The sequence below is a fragment of the Momordica charantia genome (assembly GCF_013281855.1).
Source record: "Momordica charantia cultivar OHB3-1 chromosome 1 unlocalized genomic scaffold, Mcharantia_2.0 BLBB01000001.1, whole genome shotgun sequence".
NCBI lineage: Eukaryota > Viridiplantae > Streptophyta > Magnoliopsida > Cucurbitales > Cucurbitaceae > Momordica > Momordica charantia.
In genome coordinates, this window is record NW_028275157.1 from 21,034,103 (window position 1) to 21,059,516 (window position 25,414).

The 25,414-nt window shown below is 32.9% G+C and overlaps 3 protein-coding genes across 5 annotated transcripts; 1 reads left to right on the forward strand and 2 right to left on the reverse strand.

Moving 5' to 3' along the window:
* Positions 1-1,906: 1,906 nt before the first annotated feature.
* MRPL11 (mitochondrial ribosomal protein L11) lies at positions 1,907-2,914 on the reverse strand. Its single transcript, XM_022277293.2, has one exon. The coding sequence runs from the start codon at positions 2,780-2,782 to the stop codon at positions 2,315-2,317; it is 468 nt and encodes a 155-aa protein (XP_022132985.1). The 5' UTR covers positions 2,783-2,914; the 3' UTR covers positions 1,907-2,314.
* Positions 2,915-7,235: 4,321 nt separating this feature from the next.
* GLR3.6 (glutamate receptor 3.6) lies at positions 7,236-11,748 on the forward strand. Its single transcript, XM_022277667.2, has 6 exons — positions 7,236-8,136; positions 8,252-9,603; positions 9,674-9,951; positions 10,317-10,348; positions 10,432-10,838; positions 10,932-11,748. Exons 1-6 carry the CDS (start codon positions 7,872-7,874, stop codon positions 11,391-11,393), a joined length of 2,796 nt encoding a protein of 931 aa, XP_022133359.1. The 5' UTR covers positions 7,236-7,871; the 3' UTR covers positions 11,394-11,748.
* Positions 11,543-16,820, reverse strand: LOC111005957 (serine/threonine-protein kinase/endoribonuclease IRE1a). 3 transcript variants are annotated; one of them, XM_022277673.1, is made up of 8 exons: positions 16,648-16,820; positions 16,299-16,504; positions 15,165-15,402; positions 13,432-14,927; positions 12,903-13,075; positions 12,494-12,740; positions 12,102-12,405; positions 11,543-11,914 (listed from the first exon to the last, which is right to left on the reverse strand). In XM_022277673.1, exons 2-8 carry the CDS (start codon positions 16,475-16,477, stop codon positions 11,768-11,770), a joined length of 2,784 nt encoding a protein of 927 aa, XP_022133365.1. In that variant the 5' UTR covers positions 16,478-16,504; positions 16,648-16,820; the 3' UTR covers positions 11,543-11,767. The 3 variants fall into 3 exon arrangements, with proteins under 3 accessions (XP_022133365.1, XP_022133363.1, XP_022133367.1); XM_022277671.2 differs by having other exon boundaries at positions 16,299-16,819; XM_022277675.2 differs by lacking the exons at positions 16,299-16,504; positions 16,648-16,820 and having other exon boundaries at positions 15,239-15,378.
* Positions 16,821-25,414: the final 8,594 nt, after the last annotated feature.

The window sequence follows — 25,414 nt, forward strand, 5'->3', positions numbered from 1 at the left end:
AAAGTTATTCACATATTTACTACATTTAGCTGATTGGCTCCTATTTTGATCATGTAAACACAAGTTTATGAGAATGTGTTGCAATTACAAAGGAAGGGTTGAAATAATTGAAAATTATGGCTTGCATTTCAATTATGTACTAGGAAACCATGTGCACTAAAATTTTGTAATGAGGAAAGAGTTTGAATTATGAAGGGCCCAAATGATTTATAAATCTACTAACTTTATGGTCAATGTTGTTTTTTTACAATTTCGTAGGGATTAAAATATTTTCCTATTTGTATCATGGTAGTTCTTTATCCACTTTTTCTTCATCTTCTCTCTTTTGGTACCTTTCTACAAATGTCATATAAACAAAAACAAAGTGATTCTTTCCTTAGCAATAATTTGGATAGATGTATCTTAAAGATTTAAATCCTTCCTTATACTTTTGGCTTTAGTTCATTTTCATTTCTATACTTTTAAGGCGTCTATTGTAGTCCATATACTTAAAAAAAAAATCCATTTTAATCCGTATTTATAAAATTTAAACATAAATCTTATACACAATAACATAAATAGTCGTTTTGAAAATATATTGATTAAAATAAACTAAAGCTAGAAGTACAAAAATAGTATTTCAACCTTTGCAAGATAAGCTCCTAAAGAATTTTTTGTTCCAAGAATACTGAGCTAAGTCGTTTCTCTCTCATACTTATTCATTAACCAATGACAAAATTCCAACATAGATAAAAATTTCAAATCAATAATGAATTTTCCATCACTCATTTTCATTTTTCTATTTCTAACAGAGAAACATAAAACCATAACCAATGAAACACAAGATTTGAGAGTATAAAAGAGAAGACAAATGAAACAAGTTAAATTCCCTAATATTTTCAAAGGCTGAATCCAATCCAACTAAAGTGGTGACTTGACCAGGATGCCTTAAACAGTGGAAGTGGAGCTAATCCATCCCATAATGAAGACTTATTATGAATCCTATTTTGGTTTTTCTTGTGCCTAATTTTTCATAAATCTGATCATATCATATCATCAGAGGTTGCTGGTGCCAATTAGAGAAAGGTGATAACCGACAATCTTGAAGCAATAATACAATCAATCAAACACATTTCAACCAATCACATCAGAGGGAAGATAAGGATTGAACTTGCTGCAAGAATCAAACAGGAAACTGCACATTAAAATTCTTTAATTACTCCACAAGATAAGCAGTGAAGAAACTATGATGCCAACCTAGCTTATCATTCTTCATTCATAAGATTGAGAAACTAATTTACAGTTCAAAATTTTCTCAGATCTTCCTTGGCCTGGGTGTGAAGATTACATTAGCATAAACCAAAAGAAAAAAAAACTCAAGTTCCCTACTCAAAATTCTCTCTACCAAACTTCCTAACCTTTGATGATCCTTGGTGTCTCATGATAAATGAGGGCCAAATCAAAAGGTCATAATTGTTACCACCTGACCAAACAAAGAATTCAATAACAATTTCATGGTGTAGGCCAAGCTATGATCCACAGCCATAGCACCAAAAATGACAGATGCAAGTGCCTTAGGAGTGAGGGTAGAAAAACAATGCACTGTAGAGTTGTTGTCCTAAGAGACAGTCTTAAGTCATAGCTTTACACCATTTTCTGCATATATTCATGTCTCAATTCTTCTGTCTACAACCCTAATCTCCAATATTTCAACCAACAGGCGTATAACCCACAACAATCCACTTTGCTTATGCCAAGTAAAGGAAGCGTAATGGACGGCCAACTAATCAACAGGAAATGGGCAGGTGAATAATGAACCAGAACTACTAATTGACATGACAACAAAGCAAAATTTCACAGAAGTTCATCAAAATTCAGGATTTCAGACCAGAAATATCAAATTGGGATGGGGCTAACAATCAGCTAATGCAAGCAAAGGCAATATTTTCATTGATAAAAATGCAACTAGTTTGCAGTCTTACAAAATTGGCTATAGCCCAATAGCAGAATTGTATATCTCGTGATTTGTAATTAACTTGCTTTCAAACAAGATGGCAACTCTTAGCTATTAGCTCAGCCTCCCTTCCCTTTCCTGAATAGCTCAAATCAATACGGCCCAGAAATTAATAAGTAACTCGTTGGAATTGATTCGACTTCTATTGTATTAGAAGAAACTAAACATGCCAGCAGAGAGGACTGCCGACTTAGCATACAGGATAATATTAATTCACACCATACCGATCGTAAGAGGAATGAGGTCATTAAAAAACCTTTCAATTTGAATCGAGATACTGAAGAACAAGGGCAGAAAAACCCTAGAACTTTAGGGATTGCATTAATCCAATTCCTTAACAACCTTAATTCCCATGCTATTCGCAGTGCCGATAATGGACTTACAAATGGACTCCAACGGCATGTACTGGCAATAAGGATCGGACTGCTTGACTTTAGCGATCTCGTAAATGTGCTTGAGGGAGAGCGTGGAGGCGACCACGTGGCCTGGGCGGCTGCTCCCGGAGTCGATCCCGGCGGCTTTCTTCAGGTACCAAGTGACCGACGGCGACTTGACGGTGAACTCGAAGGTGTTGTCCTTGAAAGCCGTAATGGTGACGGCCATGGGTGTGTCGGGCTTGTACTTCTGGGTCCTGGCATTGAAATCTTTGCAGAACGCCATAAGATTCAGCCGATACTGACCGAGCGCCGGACCCACCGGCGGCGCTGGGCGGGCTCCGCCGGCAGGCACAGTGAGCCTGATGGTGGCAGAGACAGGTCGCCTGGTTAGGATCTCTTTCAAGGTGGCCATCGCTGTTCTGTTCGCCGGAACCTTTTTTCTCCGATTCAGGAAATGGGCAAAAGGAGGGTTTGCGTTTACTGAAAACGAAGCATCGATGGAGTGAATGGGCCGAAATTGTAGGCCGAGGGCCCACCAACCTTACCTTTTTATTTTGAGTAAGAATAAGTATACCCGTTATTATTATTTCTCTCTCCCTCCAAAATTATTTCATGTATTTTTTTTTCATACAGATAATTTGACCGGAGGAATATGATAATTTATTTGATAAACAAATATTACTTATTCAGCAAATTTGATTGATTGATACGAGTTGATTTTCTCTTACGATGAATTGAAACAATGTTCTTTGAATCGTTGAAGAATGAATAACTTTAAAATGGCATTTATTTTAATTTTATTCTAACTTATTAAAATTTGGGTTTATTCTCATGAAATCTTGAATAAAATGAAAAAATGATAGCACGAACTCTCATTTATCTCTCTAAAAATCTAATATTATTTTAAACATTCTCTTCCTAAAAATTTTTTTTTTAATTTTTCTCTTCTCTTTCTAATCTACTTTTCATATAGAAATTATATCTTATTTTTTCATTCAATTCTCTTTCGTTATAACTTTTAATTTATTTATTTTCTCTAAAAAAATATATTTCAAATATGGTTTAATTTTATCTTTACAATTTTTTTCTCATTAAAATTTTTCTTTTTCTTAACGTATCTTTTCCTCTCAACTTTATTTTTTTGTTTTTCTCTTTTTCCCTTTTAACTTTTCTTTCACTAATTATCTTTTTTTAAATATGTCTTTTTTTCTCTCTAACATTTTCTTTTAAAAGTTTATTTTCATTTCTCTAAACTTGTATTTTTGTGTATCAACATTAGGGATGACAAAAATTTTCGTAGGACGGGTCCCCACTCCAAGAATATGCATGTCCCAACCCCGTCTTTGATTTCAAATTTTAAATAATTAATATATATTTTATTAACACATTTACTAAATTATGAATAAAATATTAAATATATTTTAAAACTAATTATTTATAATAGTAAATAATAATTCTAAAAATAATTAATATATATTTATTACCCTTTGTTATTTTTTAAATTATGACAATAATTAAAATTAATTACAACAGTAATTTTTTCCATATATCCCCGTCCCCAAATAAGATTCTTTAACCTGCATGTCGATTCCCAAATCGAAGAATGATGTGAAGATTGTGGACTAAAAATTTTCACGAGCACGAGAATGGAAGAGTGCATCTTCACTTCCGTCCCAAACCATCGTCATTTTTACTCTACGTAGAATTTTATCTCTAATATATATATATTTTTAATTTTATTACTTATTAAAAACATAAAACTAAAAATGGTTGCCAAACATGTTTAGTTTTCTGTTTTTTATAAATAAAAAACAAAAATAGTTATCAAACCTGCGTGGTTTTTATTATTTTAAAAATAGAAAAAAAAAACCAAAAATAAAAAAACAAAAATGGTTATCAAATAAACTCTTAAAAATTTGTTAACCTAAGCTTAACTCAACTGGTATACTTATATCTCTTATTAAAATATCGTGAATTCGAAGCTCACTCTCACATATTATTGTATTAAAAAAAAACTCGGTTTTTTCCAAATTAAAAAGAAAAAAAAGGTTTTAATCCAATGAGTCAGCCCATAGATTGATCCATGAGTCTTCCAATTTGTATTTGGGCGGGTCCAAACTAGGCCCAAACAGTTGCTTGGGGGCACTAAACATTGACCTGCACCTAATTGGTCGGTCCGGCTCAGCCCATCCTCTCGATGCTTCTTTATTAGCATTCAGTTAGGTTATTTAAAGTATTTAATAACCCAGAGACATCGTCCACCTTGAACAATATTGTCAATTAAATCGTTAGAGAGAGGGAAGCTTGGAAGCATGGGAGATCACTTGAGACTAAAATTTAAATGGTTGAGATATAAAATCAAATCAATTAAATCCCTTAAATAAGAGAAGATGAGAGGTTGGTTCACATGTAACGCATAAAATTGGAAAGCTATCAAAATTTAAATCGCGTTTAACTATGGTGCAAAATGTCATACTATTGGCCATTTTTTAAAATATGTGTCCAATTTTAGCTACCCACCTAATTAAATTACCCTTTTAGTTTGTTACGGAGAACGAGTATAGGGCTACTTAACAGAAACACCAGACAATAAATCAACTAAACACCAACCTCAACAAACTATTTTAATGTGCAGTTCAACAAAGTGTGCAGGCAATTTGATCATTCTTTAATCAATATAAATGAATGAAAACGAATGGCTATTACTCAGAGCTGGAAAGGAAAGAACCAAATCCTTCTGCCAACGCAATACACACCTCTCGTATTATAGTTCCCACAACATGCTTTACTTCCGTTTATCAAATCTTTTACTTCCATATTTCATAAATTAATATAATTAAATGACCATCTTGATTGTTGCAGGGAAAGCTACCATAATAATGCTATCATTGTATCGTCTAACGGGACAGTATACATGGTAAACATTCGTTCGAAGGAGATAATCTGGTCTTTTTTTACATGGACACCCCTATTCACATCATACAAGGCTCCTAACTTTGATTTTTTTTTTTTTTTTTGCATGGCAGAAACTAAAAACATCATATGATGACGTAAAAACGATGTACTCCAACCGTACATACGATCATATGAATTTTGTTTTAGAAAGAACAACCTATGGTCTTAATCGAACAACAGGGGCCATTGTTTCATCGCGGACAGTAGCTATTAATCTGGGTTCTAAGTCACCAAGTGATGATCACCACACTTTAAGGGCAAAAAGTGCAGAACTTAGAGTTCATAGAATAGATTACCTTGCAACAGGATATATGTCCAAAGAGAGTAGAATTTGGACTTCGTCACTCTCTGACTTTCAAGTTTCCCATCGATGTTCAGGTGATGAGAGTGGAGAAAAAGAGATTAGTTGGGGTCTACAGATGAATCATAATCATTTTGATTTAACAAAATGAAGTGCCAGAGAGTAAGGTTTAGCAATGTTGCCTATTGGGTGTAATCTGGAACCACATAACAAAATGAAGAACATAGCATAGGTAGAAGTAGTTTCTGTAAGTCCCGAGTTTGAAGGTACGTTTTTATTTGGTCTTATATATTTTAAAAAGTGACAATTTAGTCCATGATCTTTTAGAAATAGTTATAAAAAATCTCTAGAGTTAAATCTTATGAAGTTAAATCGTGGTCGAAGATGTACACCCTATACGGTGATGTAACGGTTGTCTTGCTATCTTTGATATGAACTCAAGGAAATTGAATTCTAATGTTTTTTATGTACATCGTGTGTCTTTCCATGCAACACAGTATGATCCTACCACAACAGGCTATTAGATAAGATGCTACTATTGTACTAAATTGATAATAAAGAGGCTGGATGGATTAACAAACGCTGTTTTTCAAGAGGCTACAAACTATGCTACTCTCATGTCAATCAAAATGGCAACTTCTAAAAGTTCATAATAAGATTTAACACCTCCTGTGATTTCTTGTTTCCTATCAATAGTACCAATACAAAACACATGTATTTTAGGTCAAAGATGAACCTGATAAATAATATCAATAGCATCACCTGGGTTAAAAGTATAAACTTTTCCATTTATTTAGAAAGAAAAGAACCTATTTTTGTCGAAGAATGTCTGCTTCAAAGTAGAACGAATAAAATTTTAAAAATATCATGTTTATGTACGCGCTTCAATCTGAATTCCGTACCTAAACAGGATTCTCCTGAGGAAAAGGACGGGAGGAATTCAACTTACACTGTTTCAATTCGAATTAAAAAAATTTTGGGGTTTTGTTTTGTTAGTAAAAAGGAAGGAAAAATGCAGAAAGCACAGTTGAAATTTCCCCCAAATAATTCACCTGTAGCACAAAAAGAACCCACTACGATGCCATGAAATTTGATACAAAAGGGTCTTACAATGGCTACTGTTATAGCTTATCGATCGTAATGGAGGGTGCGAGTGGGAGTGAGCGCACTACTTGAAAAAGGAAGCGTGTGGCTTGTGAGAGCTATATTTTGGGCCCCAAAAATCAGCGATGATTGAATACCCAGCAGGACCACTGAGTCGACGACTTGAACTCTCTTTCAAACATTCCGATTCGCTGTGCTCTCGCTCAACATGGCTTCAGCTAAGGGCTAATGGCGCTTGTTCTTTTCAACCCATCAAATGCTTTTTCTGATTTTCCCTTTTAGTTTGTCCATTAATGGCTCTGTACCTGTAATGAGACCGTCCTGGTGGATGGAGGGGCCCTCTCATTTTTCTCCCATGAGCTTAAAATTTTCACTCCTGGTTAGTTCTTGTGGAGGAGGGTTCTGTGAATGTCTTGACTCTGTCTTCTGTTGATCAAAATATCTCCTCTAGGACGAGGTTGTTGAATCTTCAACTTTATATAGCTGAGTATTGGATTTGTGGATTCAAGTTTAGCTGGTTTGCCACCTTATCTGGAGTGTATGGAACTTGAGTATCTCATCTGGGAATGCCCTTTGAATGTTTTGCCTCTTTGTTCTCCGAATTTTCTTCCTTCTTTTCCCCCTCTAATTGATGGTTTATTGTAAATAGATGTTTTTTTTTTTGGTCTGATACTGCTTTTTGTTCTTTGATTTAGGTTCCCTTTTCGCGTCGTGTAGAATAACATCTATCGAGGCCTTTTATCCTTCCTTTTAACTTTCTAAAAGTTTCCACTTATCACCTTTTGATCCTCTCATCTCTGTTAATTCGTGTAATTTTGATTAAGATGACATTTTGCCGCAAGTACAGTCCCTAACTGTTTTATGATCATGATTATCTTCTTTTCCAGTCTTGGGTCCATTTGTGCAAATTTAATGAGCAGAGAAAACTGTTATTTGTAGTTACTGTTTCATTTTTAATGCAATTGGATCGTTTATGCATGCAATTCTGTACTTTATTTTCACATTTTCAGGCGTCTTTACTCAATTTCGAAGTACTTAGATCTTTGAGTGTGCAGCTTTTTTCTCACTGTTTCTTTTTTCTTTTCCTCGTATCTTTGACAGATTGGATTGTATTTGAGGAATTGTGATTATCCTGTTGACAATGAGAATTATTTGCATTCTACTGTTGATGTCTCTCTTCAATGGGAGTTCCTCAATTGGAGATAGCACAAACGTATCCACAAGACCCGATGTTGTCAACATTGGGGCTTTATTCTCTTTCAGTTCTATGATAGGCAGAGTTGCCAAAATTGCTGTAGAAGCTGCCATCGAGGATGTAAATTCTGATCCAGCCGTTCTTGGGGGGACGAAGCTGAAGCTCACATTTCATGATACCAATTACAGTGGATTTTTGGGCATCATTGAGTGTATGTCTATCATCACTCGTCAAACTTTTTGTGCATAAGCTCATAACTGATATGTTTTCCTCTTGATTGTTTTGTCTTAAATGAAACTGGGTTATGATTCTTCTTTTTTTTACAGCCTTGCGTTTCATGGAGACTGAGACTATGGCCATAATTGGCCCCCAAAACTCTGTAACTGCTCATGTAATATCTCATATTGCAAATGAGCTCCAAGTCCCTCTATTGTCATTTTCAGCAACAGATCCCACACTGTCATCCCTTCAGTTTCCTTTTTTTATCAGAAGTTCACAGAATGATCTGTATCAGATGGCTGCAATAGCTGAAATAGTCGACTACTATCATTGGAATGAGGTGATTGCCATCTTTGTTGATGATGACCATGGTAGAAATGGTATTGCTGCCTTAGGTGATGAGCTTAATGAGAAACGCTGTAAGATCTCGTTGAAAGTACCATTGAAGTCTAATGCAAGTCGAGACGAGGTCACTGATGCACTTGTTAAGGTGGCTTTAACTGAATCTCGGATACTTGTCGTTCACACTTATGAGACCACAGGTATGGTAGTGCTCAGCGTCGCTCAATATCTTGGATTGACAGGACCTGGGTATGTGTGGATAGCCACAAACTGGATTTCTTTACTACTCGACACAAATTCTCCTCTTTCGTCTGCTTCTATGGAAAATATTCAAGGAGTAATTGCTTTGCGTCTTTATACGCCAGATTCTGCACTCAAAAGGAATTTCGTTTCTAGGTGGACCAACTTGACTATTGGAAAGACATCGAGTGGCCCACTCGGATTGAGTACGTACGGATTATATGCTTATGATACTGTTTGGATGCTTGCTCATGCTATAAATGCATTTCTTAATGAAGGGGGTAATCTTTCATTTTCAAATCTTTCCAAGTTAAATGGGATTGGTGCTGGAGCTTTGGATTTTAACTCTATGAGCATCTTCAATGGTGGGAAGACATTGCTGCAGAAAATTTTAGATGTTAAATTTACTGGAATAACAGGCCCAGTTGAGTTCACTCTAGATAGGAACTTAATTCGCCCAGCGTTTGAAGTAATCAATATAATCGGCACAGGGGAAAGGAGAATTGGTTATTGGTCCAACTATTCTGGTTTGTCTATTGTGCCTCCTGAAACTCTTTACTCGAAACCGCCTAATCGTTCCAGTTTAAATCAAAAGCTGTATGATGTCGTATGGCCGGGACAAGCAACACAGAAGCCTCGTGGATGGGCATTTCCAAGCAGTGGAAGACACCTGAGAATCGGAGTCCCAAGACGAGTCAGTTATCTGGAATTTGTCTCACAAGTGGAAGGAACTGATATGTTCAGTGGCTACTGTGTTGATGTCTTCACTGCAGCAATCAACTTGTTGCCTTATGCGGTCCCATATAAGTTAATTCCTTTTGGAGATGGCAGTGTTAATCCAAGTGGAACCGAGCTTATTCGTCTAATGACAACCGGGGTAAGCATTATGTCGAAAGGTTATTTATCATACTAAATATAAAAACTTAGAACTGACTTGTTCAGTATAGGTCTTTGATGCAGCAATAGGTGACATTGCAATAATCACAAACCGAACCAGGATGGCAGATTTTACACAGCCATACATCGAGTCTGGCCTAGTAGTTGTAGCCCCGGTCAGGAAGTCGAATTCTAGTGCTTGGGCCTTTCTACGGCCATTCACTCCGACAATGTGGTGTGTTACTGCTATTTCATTTCTTATAGTAGGAGCAGTTGTTTGGATTTTGGAGCATAGGATGAATGACGATTTTCGAGGCCCTCCGAAGAGACAAGTTATCACTATGCTATGGTAGGTACAGAGACATCAATTCATGTGAAAAAAAACTGTGATGCCTTCATTTTTAGTTCAAGACCCTGCCCTCTTTTAGGATTTAACTTCTCAAAACTTTTAAACATACGGGCTCTCTTTCTTTCTCCTCCCCTTTTTTGGGTTGTCCTGAAGTTTAAAAAGTAATATACTAGTCCCTCTAATTTTATCAAGTTCCAAATTCAGTCCTTAAGAGTTAGAAATTCATTGAACGATATGTTTTCTGAGTCTCTTGAAGCATCAGTAGTCATTAAGTATTGGATTTATTTGCTTGTATTTTCCTTTTTTTCGTCTATAAATTGCAAATTCATGGTCAGATATGCTTCTTTTTGTTTTTTACAATGCAGGTTCAGCTTTTCAACTCTATTCTTTTCTCATCGTAAGTAAACTAACTTGATTTCCTAGTCTAGATGGAAATAGATTTGATGGAAGCGCATTAAATATTTCATGTTTTTTGTATAGGGGAAAACACAGTCAGTACCCTTGGTCGCCTCGTGCTGATCATATGGTTATTTGTTGTTCTTATTATCAACTCGAGCTACACCGCAAGCTTGACCTCTATCCTTACAGTGCAACAACTTTCTTCTCCTGTTAAAGGGATCGAAACTTTGGTTGCAAACAATGATCCAATTGGCTACCAGCAAGGTTCATTCGCTCGAAACTACTTGATTGAGGAACTCGGCATTGATGAGTCCAGACTTATTCCACTCATCTCAGTAGAACACTATGTAAAAGCCTTGAATGATGGCCCCAAGAAGAATGGGGTTGCTGCTATCATCGACGAGCGAGCATATGTAGAGCTCTTCCTTTCAACCCATTGCGAATACAGTATCGTTGGTCAAGAGTTCACCAAAAATGGGTGGGGATTTGTAAGTACTTCCATCATCAACGAAAACATTGGCATTGGTCTGCTTTGTTTGTTCAAATGTTGTGTCATCTGATGATCGTGTGTCGTTGTCCAGGCTTTCCCACGCGACTCCCCTTTAGCAGTCGACATGTCCACAGCTATTCTAAGACTGTCCGAAAATGGGGATCTTCAAAGGATCCATGATAAATGGTTAATGAAAAGTGCCTGCACATCACAAGCCTCCAAATTTGAGGTCGATCGGCTTCAACTCAATAGCTTTTGGGGACTGTTTCTAATATGTGGAGTAGCCTGCCTTCTTGCTCTGTTGATTTACCTCTTCCTAATGGTGCGCCAATATAGCAAGCATTACTCGGAAGAACTCGGGTCCACTGGCCAAGCCACTCGCTCTGCAAGCCTGCAAAGATTTCTTTCTTTTGTCGATGAAAAGGAAGACGTCATCAGAAGTCGATCTAAGAGAAAACAGATGCAGGACGCCTCAATTAGGAGCATGGATGGAGAAAATTCAACTAGCAAGTCCAGAAAACTTGGCCATGGTGATGCTGATATTGATGCATGATCTAATACTATGTTGCTCTATTTGCAATATTTACAAAATATCAGAACTGTTGCTGTGAGTTGGAAATGGCATCTTGGTTGAATGTTGCAGGGTCTTACCTGTTTTCTTTAGTAGCATATCAATATCATCCAATTACTTGTAAATGTCAATAAATAAATTAGCTAATAAAGCTATATTAGTGTACAAATTAAATATGTTTGGTACATTGTGAGACTTTACAATATTTCAAGTTTGTGGTAGCATAGCAATATTTACATTTGTATACTTAAACATCGGTGTTCTAAACATGCCAACATAATAGTTGTAGCATTGTTTATCCTGACACCTTACAATTATGAAACTACATTTTATTCTACATTTCTGTGTCTAAGAATTTACTCTATATGGCTTTTGAAGTACTTTTGGAAGCATTCCTCTTGCCTACAATATTGACTTATAATTTTGTAAACTTCGATCAAGAGTCTCGGGAACCTACTGGCGAAGTAGCCATCGAATCCCTCGGGAACGGATCCTATGAGCTCCTGAAATAAACATCAAATACATGTCAAAACAACAAATCGCAAATCTTTACGAAAAATACAAGGAGCAATGGAACTCGAAAGTCTACAATTTACTGTCCAAATATGAATTCAGATTCAAGATATAAATCATAAAATTTGAAATGATCATTGTAAAAAGAAAATGAGGAGCATGTATAGGAAAGGAAACCTGAATTTCGTTTGGTAGTTCTCTATAATGATTCAATTTGTTTCGCATAACTCGCAATAGGTCCCGAACACTATCGTACTTGTAACGTCTATACCGACCGATGTTAGTGATGAAAATTGGTTCCATCTTTTCATCCCATTTAGTACCTAAAGCTAATTGTGCAGTTTTCTCTAATGCTTTCAAGAGACCAGACTCAGACTCTCTATCTTCCAACTCTACTCTGTCACTTGTATCACGAAGAAAGGAAAGTCGAGTTTCTGAACTCCAAAACAAAGGATGTTGCAATACCTCTGATGCTTTTGGCCTGGTATTAATCAATAGAAAATTATCAAGAGAAATGTTCAATGACATGTATAGGATCTTAAATTGCAAAAGTAACAACCATTAGTTACCTCAAATCGGGGTCAGGATTTAACAATTGAGATATAAGATCTACAGCTTCAGGGATGCTTTGCACCAAGAACAAATCCATCTGGTTCTTCACAATATTGACATCACGCTCAAGACGATCACCAAATGGATGTCTACCACCCGTGATGCAGAAAAAGAGAACACAACCTAAGCTAAACAAATCGACTGCACGCGTCTGTCGTCCATGGAGAAGCTGTTCAGGAGCTTGCCAACCAGAACTCCCACAACCTGCGATAGTACTTGTTTAAGAACAAAAAATAGTCTAACGAGACAATGAACCAACAAAGCATTTAGATGCAAATCATAACATAACACTTTATTCATGTTTTCCATTTATATGAGTTAAAAAACCTTGTTATCAACTAACAATAGCTATTAAAGAATACTTGCCAGTGGCATGATGGCCCAAGGACGACATATCGGCTAGAAGACGCTTGCTGATGCCCATATCAGAAAGCTTTGCACACATAGACTTTTGCTTAATTATCAACACATTTTGCGGCTTTAGGTCGCGATGAATTATTCCCAACTCATGCAAATGCTCAACCCCAGCAACCATGTCCCTGTATTGTACAAGTATCAAAAATCAAAATCTGGAATATGAATTTATTTACATAATGTATATGCAAGAGAAAGATAGAAAAACAAAAAGAACAGTTCTCATAAATTTATAATTTTTTTAGAAAAAAACAGAGTGGTTCTTGTTTGGCTTTGTAGGTACAAAAAGTGACATCTACTCTTAGGTCCAGTAAATATTAATCATCCCACTTATGCGATAAATTATTACATGCAAGTTAATTCAAAAAAAAAAACCGTACACTTAAACAATGAGATCAGCTAACAGGATTAATCCATATGACGAGAGATCTTTATTTTATTGGACAAAAACTTTGTTACTTTGAGTAAGTAAAAAGAGAACCTCATGAGTTTTAGAAGAACTGAGGATGGATGGCCATTTTCTTTCCACAACTTCAAATCTGGCATAACATCCTTGACAGACTCCAAATGCAGTCTATACTTAATCATGGGTTCTGTGTCTTGATCCAGGCCGGGCATAGAGTTAAAGGACTGATCGGAGCAAATCTGAATCAAATCATCTAGGCTGCAGGTACACCGTTCCAACGAAAGATAAACAAAATCTTGATCACTCTCCACCCCGTACCATCGAACAATATTTGGGTGGCGATCAGAAGCAATCAAATTTTGAACTTCTTTGAAGGCAACATCATGGTGAGTCTTGACAAGGCGTTTCACAGCAACAGGTCGACCTTCATATACTCCCTCAAGAACAATAGTACCATTACTACCCCTAGCAATCTCTTTATTGGTTACAAACAATTTACCAATTCGACGTCCAGTGCCAGCATTATCAGGAAGATTACTGTGGTGAAACCAGTTGTTAACGTTACCCTCACTTGGCATAAGCATATCTTCATTTTCGGATGAAACAGATATGTCCCTTTTGTCAGAGTTTACGTTTCTTTTCGACTTTCGAGCTTTGTTTTTCTTGGAAGAGAGAATTTTTGAATTAGAAGTACTGGATAGCTTCTCCCTCAAGAAAAATTGTTTTACCTTTCCAGTCAGTCCCCTACTGAAGGTAACCAATCCCACAAGGATGGTTACTAAAAATACAAAAAACAATCCAAAAGGTCCATTAAGAGTGCCCATTTTATGTCCCTGAACCATACTTGATTCGTTAATCTTCATCAAAGGCATTGGGATTACTGCTTTACTACTTGAATTGGGTGGCAGAGGAGAGGAAATGTTTGGTGCAGGTCCAGGAAGCATCAATTTTTCAGGATGAGTATTTTGCTGTTCATCGACCTTCAATTGGGAAGGAAGTGTTGGACCTGAAGCAGGCACCAAAGACATATTACCAATATTATGAGCCTCTGATAGTCTTTTATACCCAGACGATCCCGAGAAAACATGGCTCCGTTCACGAAAGACAACTACTTTTGATTGGCAAGACAATGGCATAGCAAAATCAAGGTTAAAACTACCATTACTTTGAAGGTTCCAAGGAACACTCTTTGTTGGATTCTCAACCTCTGGACAGAGTAAGGTAGCTCCAATTTCAGCAACATTCAAACTCCAGGCAACTTCTTCCGAACCCGAGAAAGATGATTTCAGAGAATAATCTGTTCTTGTGATATACAGCCGTGGCTCAACAGGGCTCACCACACCAGGTTGTATCAGATCCTTATTGTCTAGATTCTGTTTAGAATTATAACTACTATGTTCCTCGTTACTTAGTTCAGATGACGAGAAATCGGAGATGTGATTACGAATGAGTTTTCCAGTCACTGGATCAACCTCAAAAACAGTAGTTTTCCTAGAACCAATCATCACCGCACCATCCTCGAATATATATGGTGTATTTCTAACAACCTCGTCAATGGAGCTTGGTAGTTTCTGCAATGTCAAGTGATCCCAAGAAAGGAAAGGAGGAAAATAATCAAAGTTGGAGCTATATTTTCCATTCTAGAAATTTAAGGAAATAGAATAGACAGACCATGAATTTTTCTCTAACTGGTTAGCAAAACCAACAAAATAATAATTATAGAATCAAATAACTTTTTCTTCAATATAGTAAGCAGTTTCGAAAGAAGATACTAATATGATGAATGTTATTATCTTACTAAATTTTACCATTTTACCATGCTCTGTGTGCATGTACAGCTCCCAGTCATCTCCACAATCAAAAAAGAAGGAGCTGCTCAAACCTGAAGCATTTTCTTGATTGTGGTCGTGTTCGATATGAGCCTGATACGACGAATAGATAGGTGGTCCAGAAGTAAATGACCAAATTTTATTCATAGAATTACTATCCACCAAATGGATTGCCCCATCCGAAGCAGCAACAAGAGCAGTATTAATTTTACCTTTCCTGCAACAATATAAATTGATGTCACAACTCATTTACATTAATTTATGAAATATGGAAGTAATACCAATATGACGGTGCTGATCGAGATTAGATCTTCTTAAGAAGTTGATAGTCCTTTTTGTTATTTATAGTTGAAAGATGGAAATTCCAAAGGGATGAATGAATTTACCAGTAGATTCACAGATCAACCAAAAATTAGACAAGGTGGAGAAATTCGTTAAACAGTACATATTAGATAGTTTTCAAATTCACATATCTATTAGATACAAAATTGAAAAATTGAAAAATTTTGTGACTAATAAGTCCATCAGATTAGACCCAAATTAAACAATTTTATGTCATGGCCGGTTAAACATATCCCTGAAAGTGCAAACACCTATTAGGCACAACACAATGACTAAACTTGTAGAAACAAAATTCAATTTCGTAACTAATAAGTCCGTCAGATTAGACCAAAATTAAACACTTTATGTCAATGACTGGTTAAACATAACCCTGAAAGTGAAAACACCTATTAGGCACAACACAATGACTAAACTTGTAATTTAACCATAAACATCTCATTCTAAAAAGAAATGAATTTGCCTGAAGGGCCAAGAGATGGATTTAGGTCACAAAAAACATCCCTATCAGAAAACTTATTCTAATCACACTACCACAATTACACACAAAGGGGCAAAAGGCCTTCTGTTGATTAGGCTCCAAACCCTTCAATCTACTCTAATAGGTTCAAAATAAACAGGTAATTGAGAATAAAATAAGCCAAAAATTTTAGCAAAGCTTAAAGCTCGAAGTCATAACTAAGTCCTAATGAATTTTAGGCATCTTATAACGAAATGAAGGAAACTAATTAGAGATTGAAAAGAGAAAAAAAAAATAGTGAGGAAAAAACTCACAGTGGAAGGGACAGAAGAGATCTGCCGCCAGTTCGAGCTAAGCCCTCAGAATTATCCCCATACGGGCTCAAAACGGAGAATTTTGAATTCTCCAGGCTCCTTGATTCGCCAATAGAACTCCGAAATCTTAATATTATGAGTAAAAGTACCCACAGACGGCAAGAGAAACGGCACTTCATCTGAAATGCCTCCAAGGAAATGAGAAGCTGAAGAATGAACAGAAATAAGAGGTGATTTGAAGTGAGATTTTTGAAGAGAAGAAAAATATTAGAAGAAAGGGCGGCAATTGAGAGATTCGAAGCTTCTGCAATCCGTTGCAATCTTAGAATCTCCAAATCGTTGGCCTTACCCCTAAACCCAAACCCAAATCCAAACCGCGTTCTTCCTTCTGGATCTAGCCAGGTGCTATCCCAGATTCCTAACGCATGTTTTTTTTTTTCTTTCCTTCTTTTTCAATCTAGTTTACCCGATCGTCTTAGATTGTTGCGATGGATTTTCTTTTTCTTTGATAATTACTCTGGTTTTAGGTTTGACGAGATATTCGTGTTCTTAATTATTTTAAAATATTATTATTTACACGCACATATTTACGATAAATTTTTCAGGCCGAAATATATAGTTGATTAATTATAAATTTAGTGTTTTGGACAACTTTTTATTTCGGATTCAAACCTCCCATTTTTACGATCTTATTTTAATTTAATGTCTAAAGTATGAACCTCGTTTAAATATTAATATGACATGTTTATTCACTTGACAATATATTGCTTAACTTGATGTGTTATGTAATTTAATTTAAAATGTAATAAGACTTGTTATATTTAATGCATAAACTTGATTTATTGTATCAACTCAATGAAAACAACTATCACCTTCTTTTTCCATTTTGTTCTCTTCCAACCACTTAATTACTTTTAAACTAATTTTAAATAATATACACGATAATAGCTATGGGATTGATTAATTTAAAAAAAATAATATATTTGCATAAATTTAAAATTTTAAAGATATTATTAAATAATATATTGTTTTATTTAATTTGATCCATAATCATTTTTAGTATAAATTGTAGGATGAGATTCGAACTCACGAACCAATTTATTACTATATTTAAAATCTAATCAAATATGTTAAGTCTCAATTTGCACGAGATGAGTCTGAAGTGAGTTGGCAGTGGGATGTTTTGTTATTTGTTAATTAAGAAATCATTTTTATAAATTATATAAAAAATGTATTTTATTAGAATTTAAAATACTACGTTAGACTTTTAGAGCTAAATATTTGTTTTTATTCCAAAATGTTGGGGTGTTCTTTAACTTATGTTCTATTGTTTTAAAATTTTCAGTTTAGTTGTTTTTTAACCTAAGTATACCTTTATCACTAGGCAATATCAAAATTGGTTGATGACCAGCATCATTGCATAATGTTAAAATTGGTCAACGACGAACTTACATCTCATACTACTTAACAATTTGGAAGAAATTTAGACGACAAATTTTTGTTCAATGAAGAATTATAAATTTTGATCTTTTAAATGAATTAAAAGTTTCAATCAACTAGCTTGTCATCAATTGTTTTCTAAGCTTGCTAATGAGGAGCGTATAATTTAAAAATGTTACAATATAATCTTTTTAAACAATTGAGAGACTAAATTGAAAAAACACTCCAATATTAGGTACTAAAATATAAAAAAAAAATTGTAATATTTTAAGCCTTCTCAATCAATGATCTATTTTTTCTAATTAAAAAAATGGTGAATTTAAATCATAATAGATGTATTATTTTACATTACTTTTTTTAACATTTTCCCAATAGATATGAAGGTGCCTATGTAAGAGTCTTCCTCCATCTTCTTCTGAAAATTCAAACCTCCAACGTTTAAAGATGTCAAAATCTCTATAGCATTTGTATAATCGTTGTGTTGCATATCATATTAAGTATATTTAAAAATAATTCCTAACATATGATTTTTCTTTTCAATTGAACTTACAGAATGGTCATGAGTATAAGTATAAGAAGTCCAAATTTTCTCTTTAAATTTAAAAAAAATATGGCGTTTTACCTTAAACTTTACTTTTATGAAACTTATATTATAAATGATAATGTAACATGTTTATTGATTCAACTTTAACATAATAGAATAAACAATTAAAAACAAATAAAAATAAAATGACACATGCGATATGTACTCTTGCAACATATTGCAACGATGCTCTAGTGCTCTTTACTCTAGAGTAAACAAATTATCGGCATATTTTTCATGTATTCTTCTTCCATAAAACTTCCATAGTTATTAATAATCTCCATGAGAATATGATGAGGTTTCTCTCTCATCAGCTAAATGGGCTGAGTTTTTTTTGTAAATGGGCTCAGTTACTTAGGCATAAGGCCCACACATTAAATCAGAAATTAAAGGGCCGATAAAACAAAGCCCATAACAGGCCCAATGACGAGAACTCATTTTTGTTACTTTCATATATTTCTTTTTAGATGAACTCATTTTCTTTTTATATTCTTGTCAACTCACTAAGTATGGTATTATATTTGCTCATCATAAATCAATTTAAAAAATCGTCAATAATGAGAGTATAATTAAAAATGTTAAAATACAATAGATTAAACTCTCCGTATTCTTATCAATAATTCGATTTTCAAGGCTGACTCTTTCAACCGCTCAAACATCCATCTCTCAGTGAGGCTAGGATAAAGTTGCGTCAAAAATTCTTATTCAAGATAAACTCACGAAGAAGTGGAACCTCTTTATGATCTACTCCAAAAATTTCTTAAGCAATTGAGATTAAATTGAAAAAAGAGAAAAAAAAATACTCAAAATTTAGGGATTAAAACATAAATTTTTTCTACATTTTAAATAGGTTAATATTTTATAATATTTTAAACATTCTCGATTGAGTAATGTTTTTCTATTGCTTTAAAAAATTGACATTTAAAATAATGTTAGGTGTATTATCTTCTATTACTTTTTTTTTATTTTTCTCCTCATAGATCCTCAGTGTCCATTTGTATAAGAGTCTTTCTTCTTCTACTAAACTAAACAACGGGTTGAGAAATTCAAATCTCAAACTTTTAAGAATATAAGAGTGTTTGAGGCATTTTGTATAAATGTGGTGTGTCACGTCTTATCAAGTATTTTTTTAAAGTATGATTTTTTTTTTCAATTGAAGTTGTACCATAATTATAAGTATTAAAAAATATCAGTTTAATTTTTTAACTTTAAAAGAGTATTTATCAACTTTAAATTTCGATTTGATAGAGTTTATTTTATAATATTTTGAATTAAATGATGATGTGACATGTCTATTGATTCAACATAATATAATAGATAAATGACAGGAATAAATTAAATAACTATTTAAAAAAGATAATAAAATGACACGTGCAACATACCCAATTGTTGAACAACATATTCCATTGATGCTATATCGACCTAGACTCTCGTGTAAACTAAAATTATCCGCAGTTTTCATGTATGTTTCTTCCACGAAACTTCAACACTTCGTTAATCTCCTTGAGGATGTGACAAGGTTTCTCTCTCGTCCAGCTAAATGGGCTCATTTACCAAGGCTTAAAGCCCACACACCAAAAGCAGAACTTAAAGGTAAAAGAAAGCCCATAACAGGCCCAATGAGAAGAACTAAAGTACACGACTGACTTAACAAACTAAACTCAGAAAAAAAAGGAGAAAAAGAAGAAGAAGAAGAGGAAGAAGCCTTATACAGAAACACTAGGTTCCTCGTCATTATTATTAAATAACATTAAATCTACTGATTTATACTTTTTGTTATAAAATACTACAAATTTCTATTTAATTTTAATCAGCTACGTGTCAATTCCAAAACCAACTACTAAAAAACATTACCATTAAATAAACGAAGTATTTTTTTAGATAAAGCAAATAAACGAATTAGTTAAATTAAATCATCAACAATATTTAAAAAAAAAACAACAAAAAGTTATACCATATCATCTCATTCTCAACATTTTTTTAGTCAATTTCAAGTGAATGCTATTCATCTCATTTTTTTTTCATTAGTGTTATTTTGATTCCTTTGTCTTTATATATATTGTTGTTAAATGAAGGAGATTGAAATAAAATATTGAAGGGAATAAAATGTGTTATGCAAAGCATTGCAAAAACAAAAAACAAAAATGGTGAGAAGATGCTTAATTCCTTTAGGAGCGTAGAGGACAAAAGACCAAGTTGTTGTTTCTTTAAATAAACTATGAAAGGGATGAGCCCAAAAATTGTTTATTTAATTTGGGAGAATGAGGACAAAAATGGATTTAATAATTATGATTTTTATTTCTTTTTGCAAATGGATAATCATGGAACTTGCAGGGATTATTTCTTGGCCGCCACAACTTTATTTTTATTTTTATTTTAGTTAAATAACGAATTAGCTTTCTTTTCTTACCTTTTTGTTGGTGGCGGAGAACGGGATTTTGTCTCGAGGAAAATTCAAAGTTTTTATATTTAAACTTGTAGTGTAAATCAATTGTTTTTTTAATTTTACAGAGAGTTGTATTCAATCGTAAATTTGGACAAATTCAGGTCCCGTGATAACTTTTTTTTTTTTAATCTTCTGTTTATTTTATTTTTAAAGATTAAGTTTATAATTATTACTCCCACTTATTTTTTTGTCTTATTGTCGGCATGTAAAAACATTTTTAAACATTTTTAAACATTTGTAATTTTTATCTTCTATTAGACTTTTATCTGAAGAACTATTGAGTGGATTCAATAGATTTGTTAATAGATTACAAACAAATGTGTAATGCAAAATTGATGGACTTTAAATAAATATGATACCTAAATCTAGACTTCCTGTTGAGATTTGGTTTTAGTTTAAATGAGGGGGTTTTATTTATTTATTTTTAATTCATGGGTAAATATTTTTTTTAGTACAATAATGGGGTGGAGATTCGAATTTTTGACATTTTAATTAGAGACAGATGTCTATTATCATTAAGTTGAGCTCATGTTCGCTCGGGGTAAATATATTGAAAGACTATAGAGTGTAAAAATTGTCACATTTATCTAAATATATGATCCAATATGATTAAATTGAAAGTTTAAGTAAAAATTGATTTAAAATAGGCAAATTAGAGTAAGTTCGAATATTGTATAGTGGATGAGACATCAATTACATTTTGTGAGGATAGAAAGTTAATCTTTCACTTAATTTGATATGCTAAAAAATATTGATATCATTAGATATTTTTTTAAAAATAACAAAATTTTAAAATTGACAACTAAACCATTTATATATTCAAAATAAGTTGAAAATTATTATTACTTCTATTTGTTTAAAAAAGAGAAATTATTTCTACCTTAGTGATTTTTGTTGATTTTTTTTAATTTCATATTTTTTCACTTTTTGTAACAATATGAAAATAGATTCATCCCTTATGTCGGTATCGAACTCATAGATACATATAAATAGTGATATGTCATCGAAAATTGTACATCCGAATTGCCTTCTTTTCCTATTTTTCATGTGACATACTTTTATTGAGTTTCTTCTTTCTTCGGTTGTATTAAACAAATAAATTACCTTAGTACTTTTATCCAAAAAAAAAAAAAGATTTAAATACAATTTTAAATGCCCACGGGAGTATAGTCAAAATATTAGAAATTCAAATTCTCTCATGATGTAGGTTGACTTAAATAGGTATTTAGGGTGTCTTTGGAAGCGATTTTGGTCTCTACCACTATCAAAATTACTTATCTTTCCATTAATCATGTTTGACAAATTATAAAATAAAATTTGAAGGCTGATTTTTTTCTCATAGTACAACATGTGAGGGTGATAGATCGAACTCGCAACCTCTTAATTGAATATATATATCAATTACCGTTGAGCTATGCTCGCTTTAACTTTTTTTCATATTTTATTAAAGTATCGGAAGCATTATGTAATAGATTTAAAAGATTAGTATCAAAATATAATTTAAATCATAGCTTTTTGAATAAGAATATAAATGTGGTATCTAACGATTAAAATGAAAAATATATAACCACGTCAGTCAGAAGTCAGAACCCTTGTGCGCTTGCCCAACCTTGGAAAGTTGGAATCAGTTCCGGCACGTGCCCGTTGCCAATTTTGTCTTTGGCTGGAAATATAAGTGGGAATTAATTAAAGAGTTTCCACACGTGCAAAATAACCTAAAAAAATTGTTTAAATAATATATTATTATTATTTTTTGAGCAAAGCATTTCTTTTAGCTTTTGTTTATTTTCTAGTATACTTTCAAAACTATATTTTAGTCTTTATACTCTTAAGTTTTACCTATTTTGATCTCTATAATTTCAATACGTTCGTTTTGTCTTCATATTTATAAGGTGGACTATTTTGGTCCTATACTCAATAAAATTTTTGAAATGTGGTGATTATAATTTTATATTAAAGAATTTTATTGGGTATGTAATTTATGTTAAACTTTTGTAAATAGCGATTAAAATTATCATTTTTCAAAAGTACCAGAACTAAGGTATTTGTTTTTAATGTATATAGACTAAAATGAATAAAAATTGAAAATATAGGAAATAAAAATTAACAACTTAAAATTACCTCCTCTAAAGTTGAAAAATTCAGAGACTCAAATAATATTTGGATTATAAATACACCAGTCACAAGAATCTATATAAAAAAATAATAATAAAAAAGATAAACAAGGTTGTGAATTAATATAATATTTCTTTAGGCAAGTTGTTAAAAAAGAAAGGCGATTTCTACAGCCAAAACACATGCAAACCCTAACATGTCTGGATTTGAATAATAATTAATTTTCAAGTCACGCGATATTCAAAATTTCTTGGAAATTTCAACCAACCATGGATGGCTAATTCAAATTTATATGCAATTTGGCATGTCACTTGGCTCCATTTTCAAATATTAATTCGAGTTCTTTCTAGTAATTTTTTTTTAAAGGCTATTTATTCAACAAAAACAAAGTCAAATGTAATTAAAAAGAAAATGCCCAATCATGACATTTATTTTTGTGAGATGGGAGGGCAAGTAGGCAAGTTGTGGGTGTGATATATTAGGTATGCTCGAAGACTTTGGGGTTGAAGTCAACTCTATGACTTTTACGGCCTCAAAAAATCTATCGAACATCACTCAGTATATTATAGAGGTTGTTGTAATCACACACTAAAATTTTCAATTCAAACAATTATCCCTTTAAAATAACGAATTTATTGTAACTAAATTTTAAATGTTGCAAAATGCACCAACCACCCTAAGTCTATAAAGATTGTTTTACACGATCAAAATCTCCGACTATGAAATTTTTATCAGTAAAATTTGAAAACTTTAATACTAAGTATTTACCCCAAAAAGGCTTTGTTTTTAGATCCATGAGCCAATATCTTGATTTTTAAGAAAAAAAGTATGATGTAAATAAATTTAAGTTTGATTATAACAATACTTATAATTTTACGGACGATTTGTGCATTTTGCAATATTTAAGGGTTTTAGCTGCAACAATATTTAAGGATTTTAGCTACAACACTTTGTAATTTTATGGGAGTTATTGATTAAATTTAAAGTTTGATGGTGTAATTATGACAAACTCTTGTAGTTTGGGATAGTTTTTACCATTTGTCCTTTTGATTTATTATTCTGTATAAATTCAATCAATCTAATTTTATACTTACTCATTAAAATATAAAAATGGTAGTAGTATACAATCTTTATATATTTAAGTGATTGTTTGAAAATTTTAAGAAGATTATAAACAATTTCTTTTTTATATCCGTGAGCGTTCGGGTCAGCTTACGTATGCTTCGACTAATCTCGGGCAACGTCTGACCCTACAACATTTGGTGTTATATTTAGTTTATTTTTCAAAAAATGGAATAACTATGTTAATAAATAAAACATTTTGATATTTTTGAATCAAAAGGAAAATAAATATTAAATAAAAAGAAAATCGAGCGACAACAAATCATTAATTCATTATCCACGAAGGTATAGTGAAACGAACAATAAGACACCTTACCGTTACACGCTCCTCTCATGAACAACACCATTCTTACTTCTCAAGATATGACAAAACGCCTCAATCTCAACCATTTCCACCTCTCATGGGACGACCAACTTTGTCCCTGTGAGGAGACCATCAACATCATCACTAAAACAGTTTGATGATTGAACTAAATAGTGCATAAAAATAAAATTATTTGGGTAGAAATAAAAACAAAAAGAATATTTGACCGTCATTATCAATGGGAAATCAATTAGATGTAAAGACTGTGCCAAATGGAGAAATAAAGAAAAAAAGAGGAAGAAAAAGACTGTAATAGACAGAATTAATATAATATTGAATATTACATAAAATGACAGAGTTATCCATATGAACTATGAGCCTACTTGCCAAAACTATTTTTTAATGATATTTTTATAAATTGAAATCGATCGATTTATTTAAAATATCACATAAATGTTACAAACGAAGTCGAACTAAAAAGGAAGAGTAATAAACTTAAAAAAAAAAGAATTAATATCAAATTAAAATATAAAATTTTACCTTTTAAAAAATATTTTGAAATCACTGGATTGGTTGGAGATACATAAAAATGGTAAGATGAATTTGAAATTTTGATAAAAATATTATCAAAATAAATGTGAAATAAGTATGGATATATTAGTTTATTGATTTAAATCAATATTATGGATTTGTATGCTTTATTATTCTTTTTCATTTTTTGGAAATATATGTAGACATTTTCCTCCACCTGTCCATAAATTTTGAAAGTTGGTATCTTTGTCACTACCAGCATTTAATTCCCCACCTGTCTAATAATGTTTTATTATAATTTTTTAATTTAATTTATAAGAACCCTTGACTCATAATTTTATTACGTTTGAGGTGAATTTTAAACGCCTAATAAACCAACAAATTAGTAAATTGAGATAAATAAATCTATATGGCAAATATTGACTCCACAATTCTAACGATCTTTATTACTGCTATGATAGGTTGTCTCCATCCTTCTCAAGTTTGAGTAGTGAATTTGTGTAGCTAATAAAATTAACAAACTAGTAATTTGAGATGAAAATGTCTATAACTTCTCATTCATTAGCTATTTGGAA

Coding starts and splice junctions, on each gene's coding strand:
- MRPL11 (XM_022277293.2), bottom strand. CDS start 2,782: ATGGCCACCTTGAAAGAGATCCTAACCAGGCGACCTGTCTCTGCCACC.
- GLR3.6 (XM_022277667.2), top strand. CDS start 7,872: ATGAGAATTATTTGCATTCTACTGTTGATGTCTCTCTTCAATGGGAGT. Junction 9,604..9,673: donor TTCGTCTAATGACAACCGGG/GTAAGCATTATG, acceptor TGTTCAGTATAG/GTCTTTGATGCAGCAATAGG. Junction 9,952..10,316: donor CAAGTTATCACTATGCTATG/GTAGGTACAGAG, acceptor TTTACAATGCAG/GTTCAGCTTTTCAACTCTAT.
- LOC111005957 (XM_022277673.1), bottom strand. CDS start 16,477: ATGAAGTGCCGTTTCTCTTGCCGTCTGTGGGTACTTTTACTCATAATA. Junction 14,928..15,164: donor ACACAGAGCATGGTAAAATG/GTAAAATTTAGT, acceptor TTGACATTGCAG/AAACTACCAAGCTCCATTGA. Junction 12,741..12,902: donor CTTGGGCCATCATGCCACTG/GCAAGTATTCTT, acceptor GTACTATCGCAG/GTTGTGGGAGTTCTGGTTGG.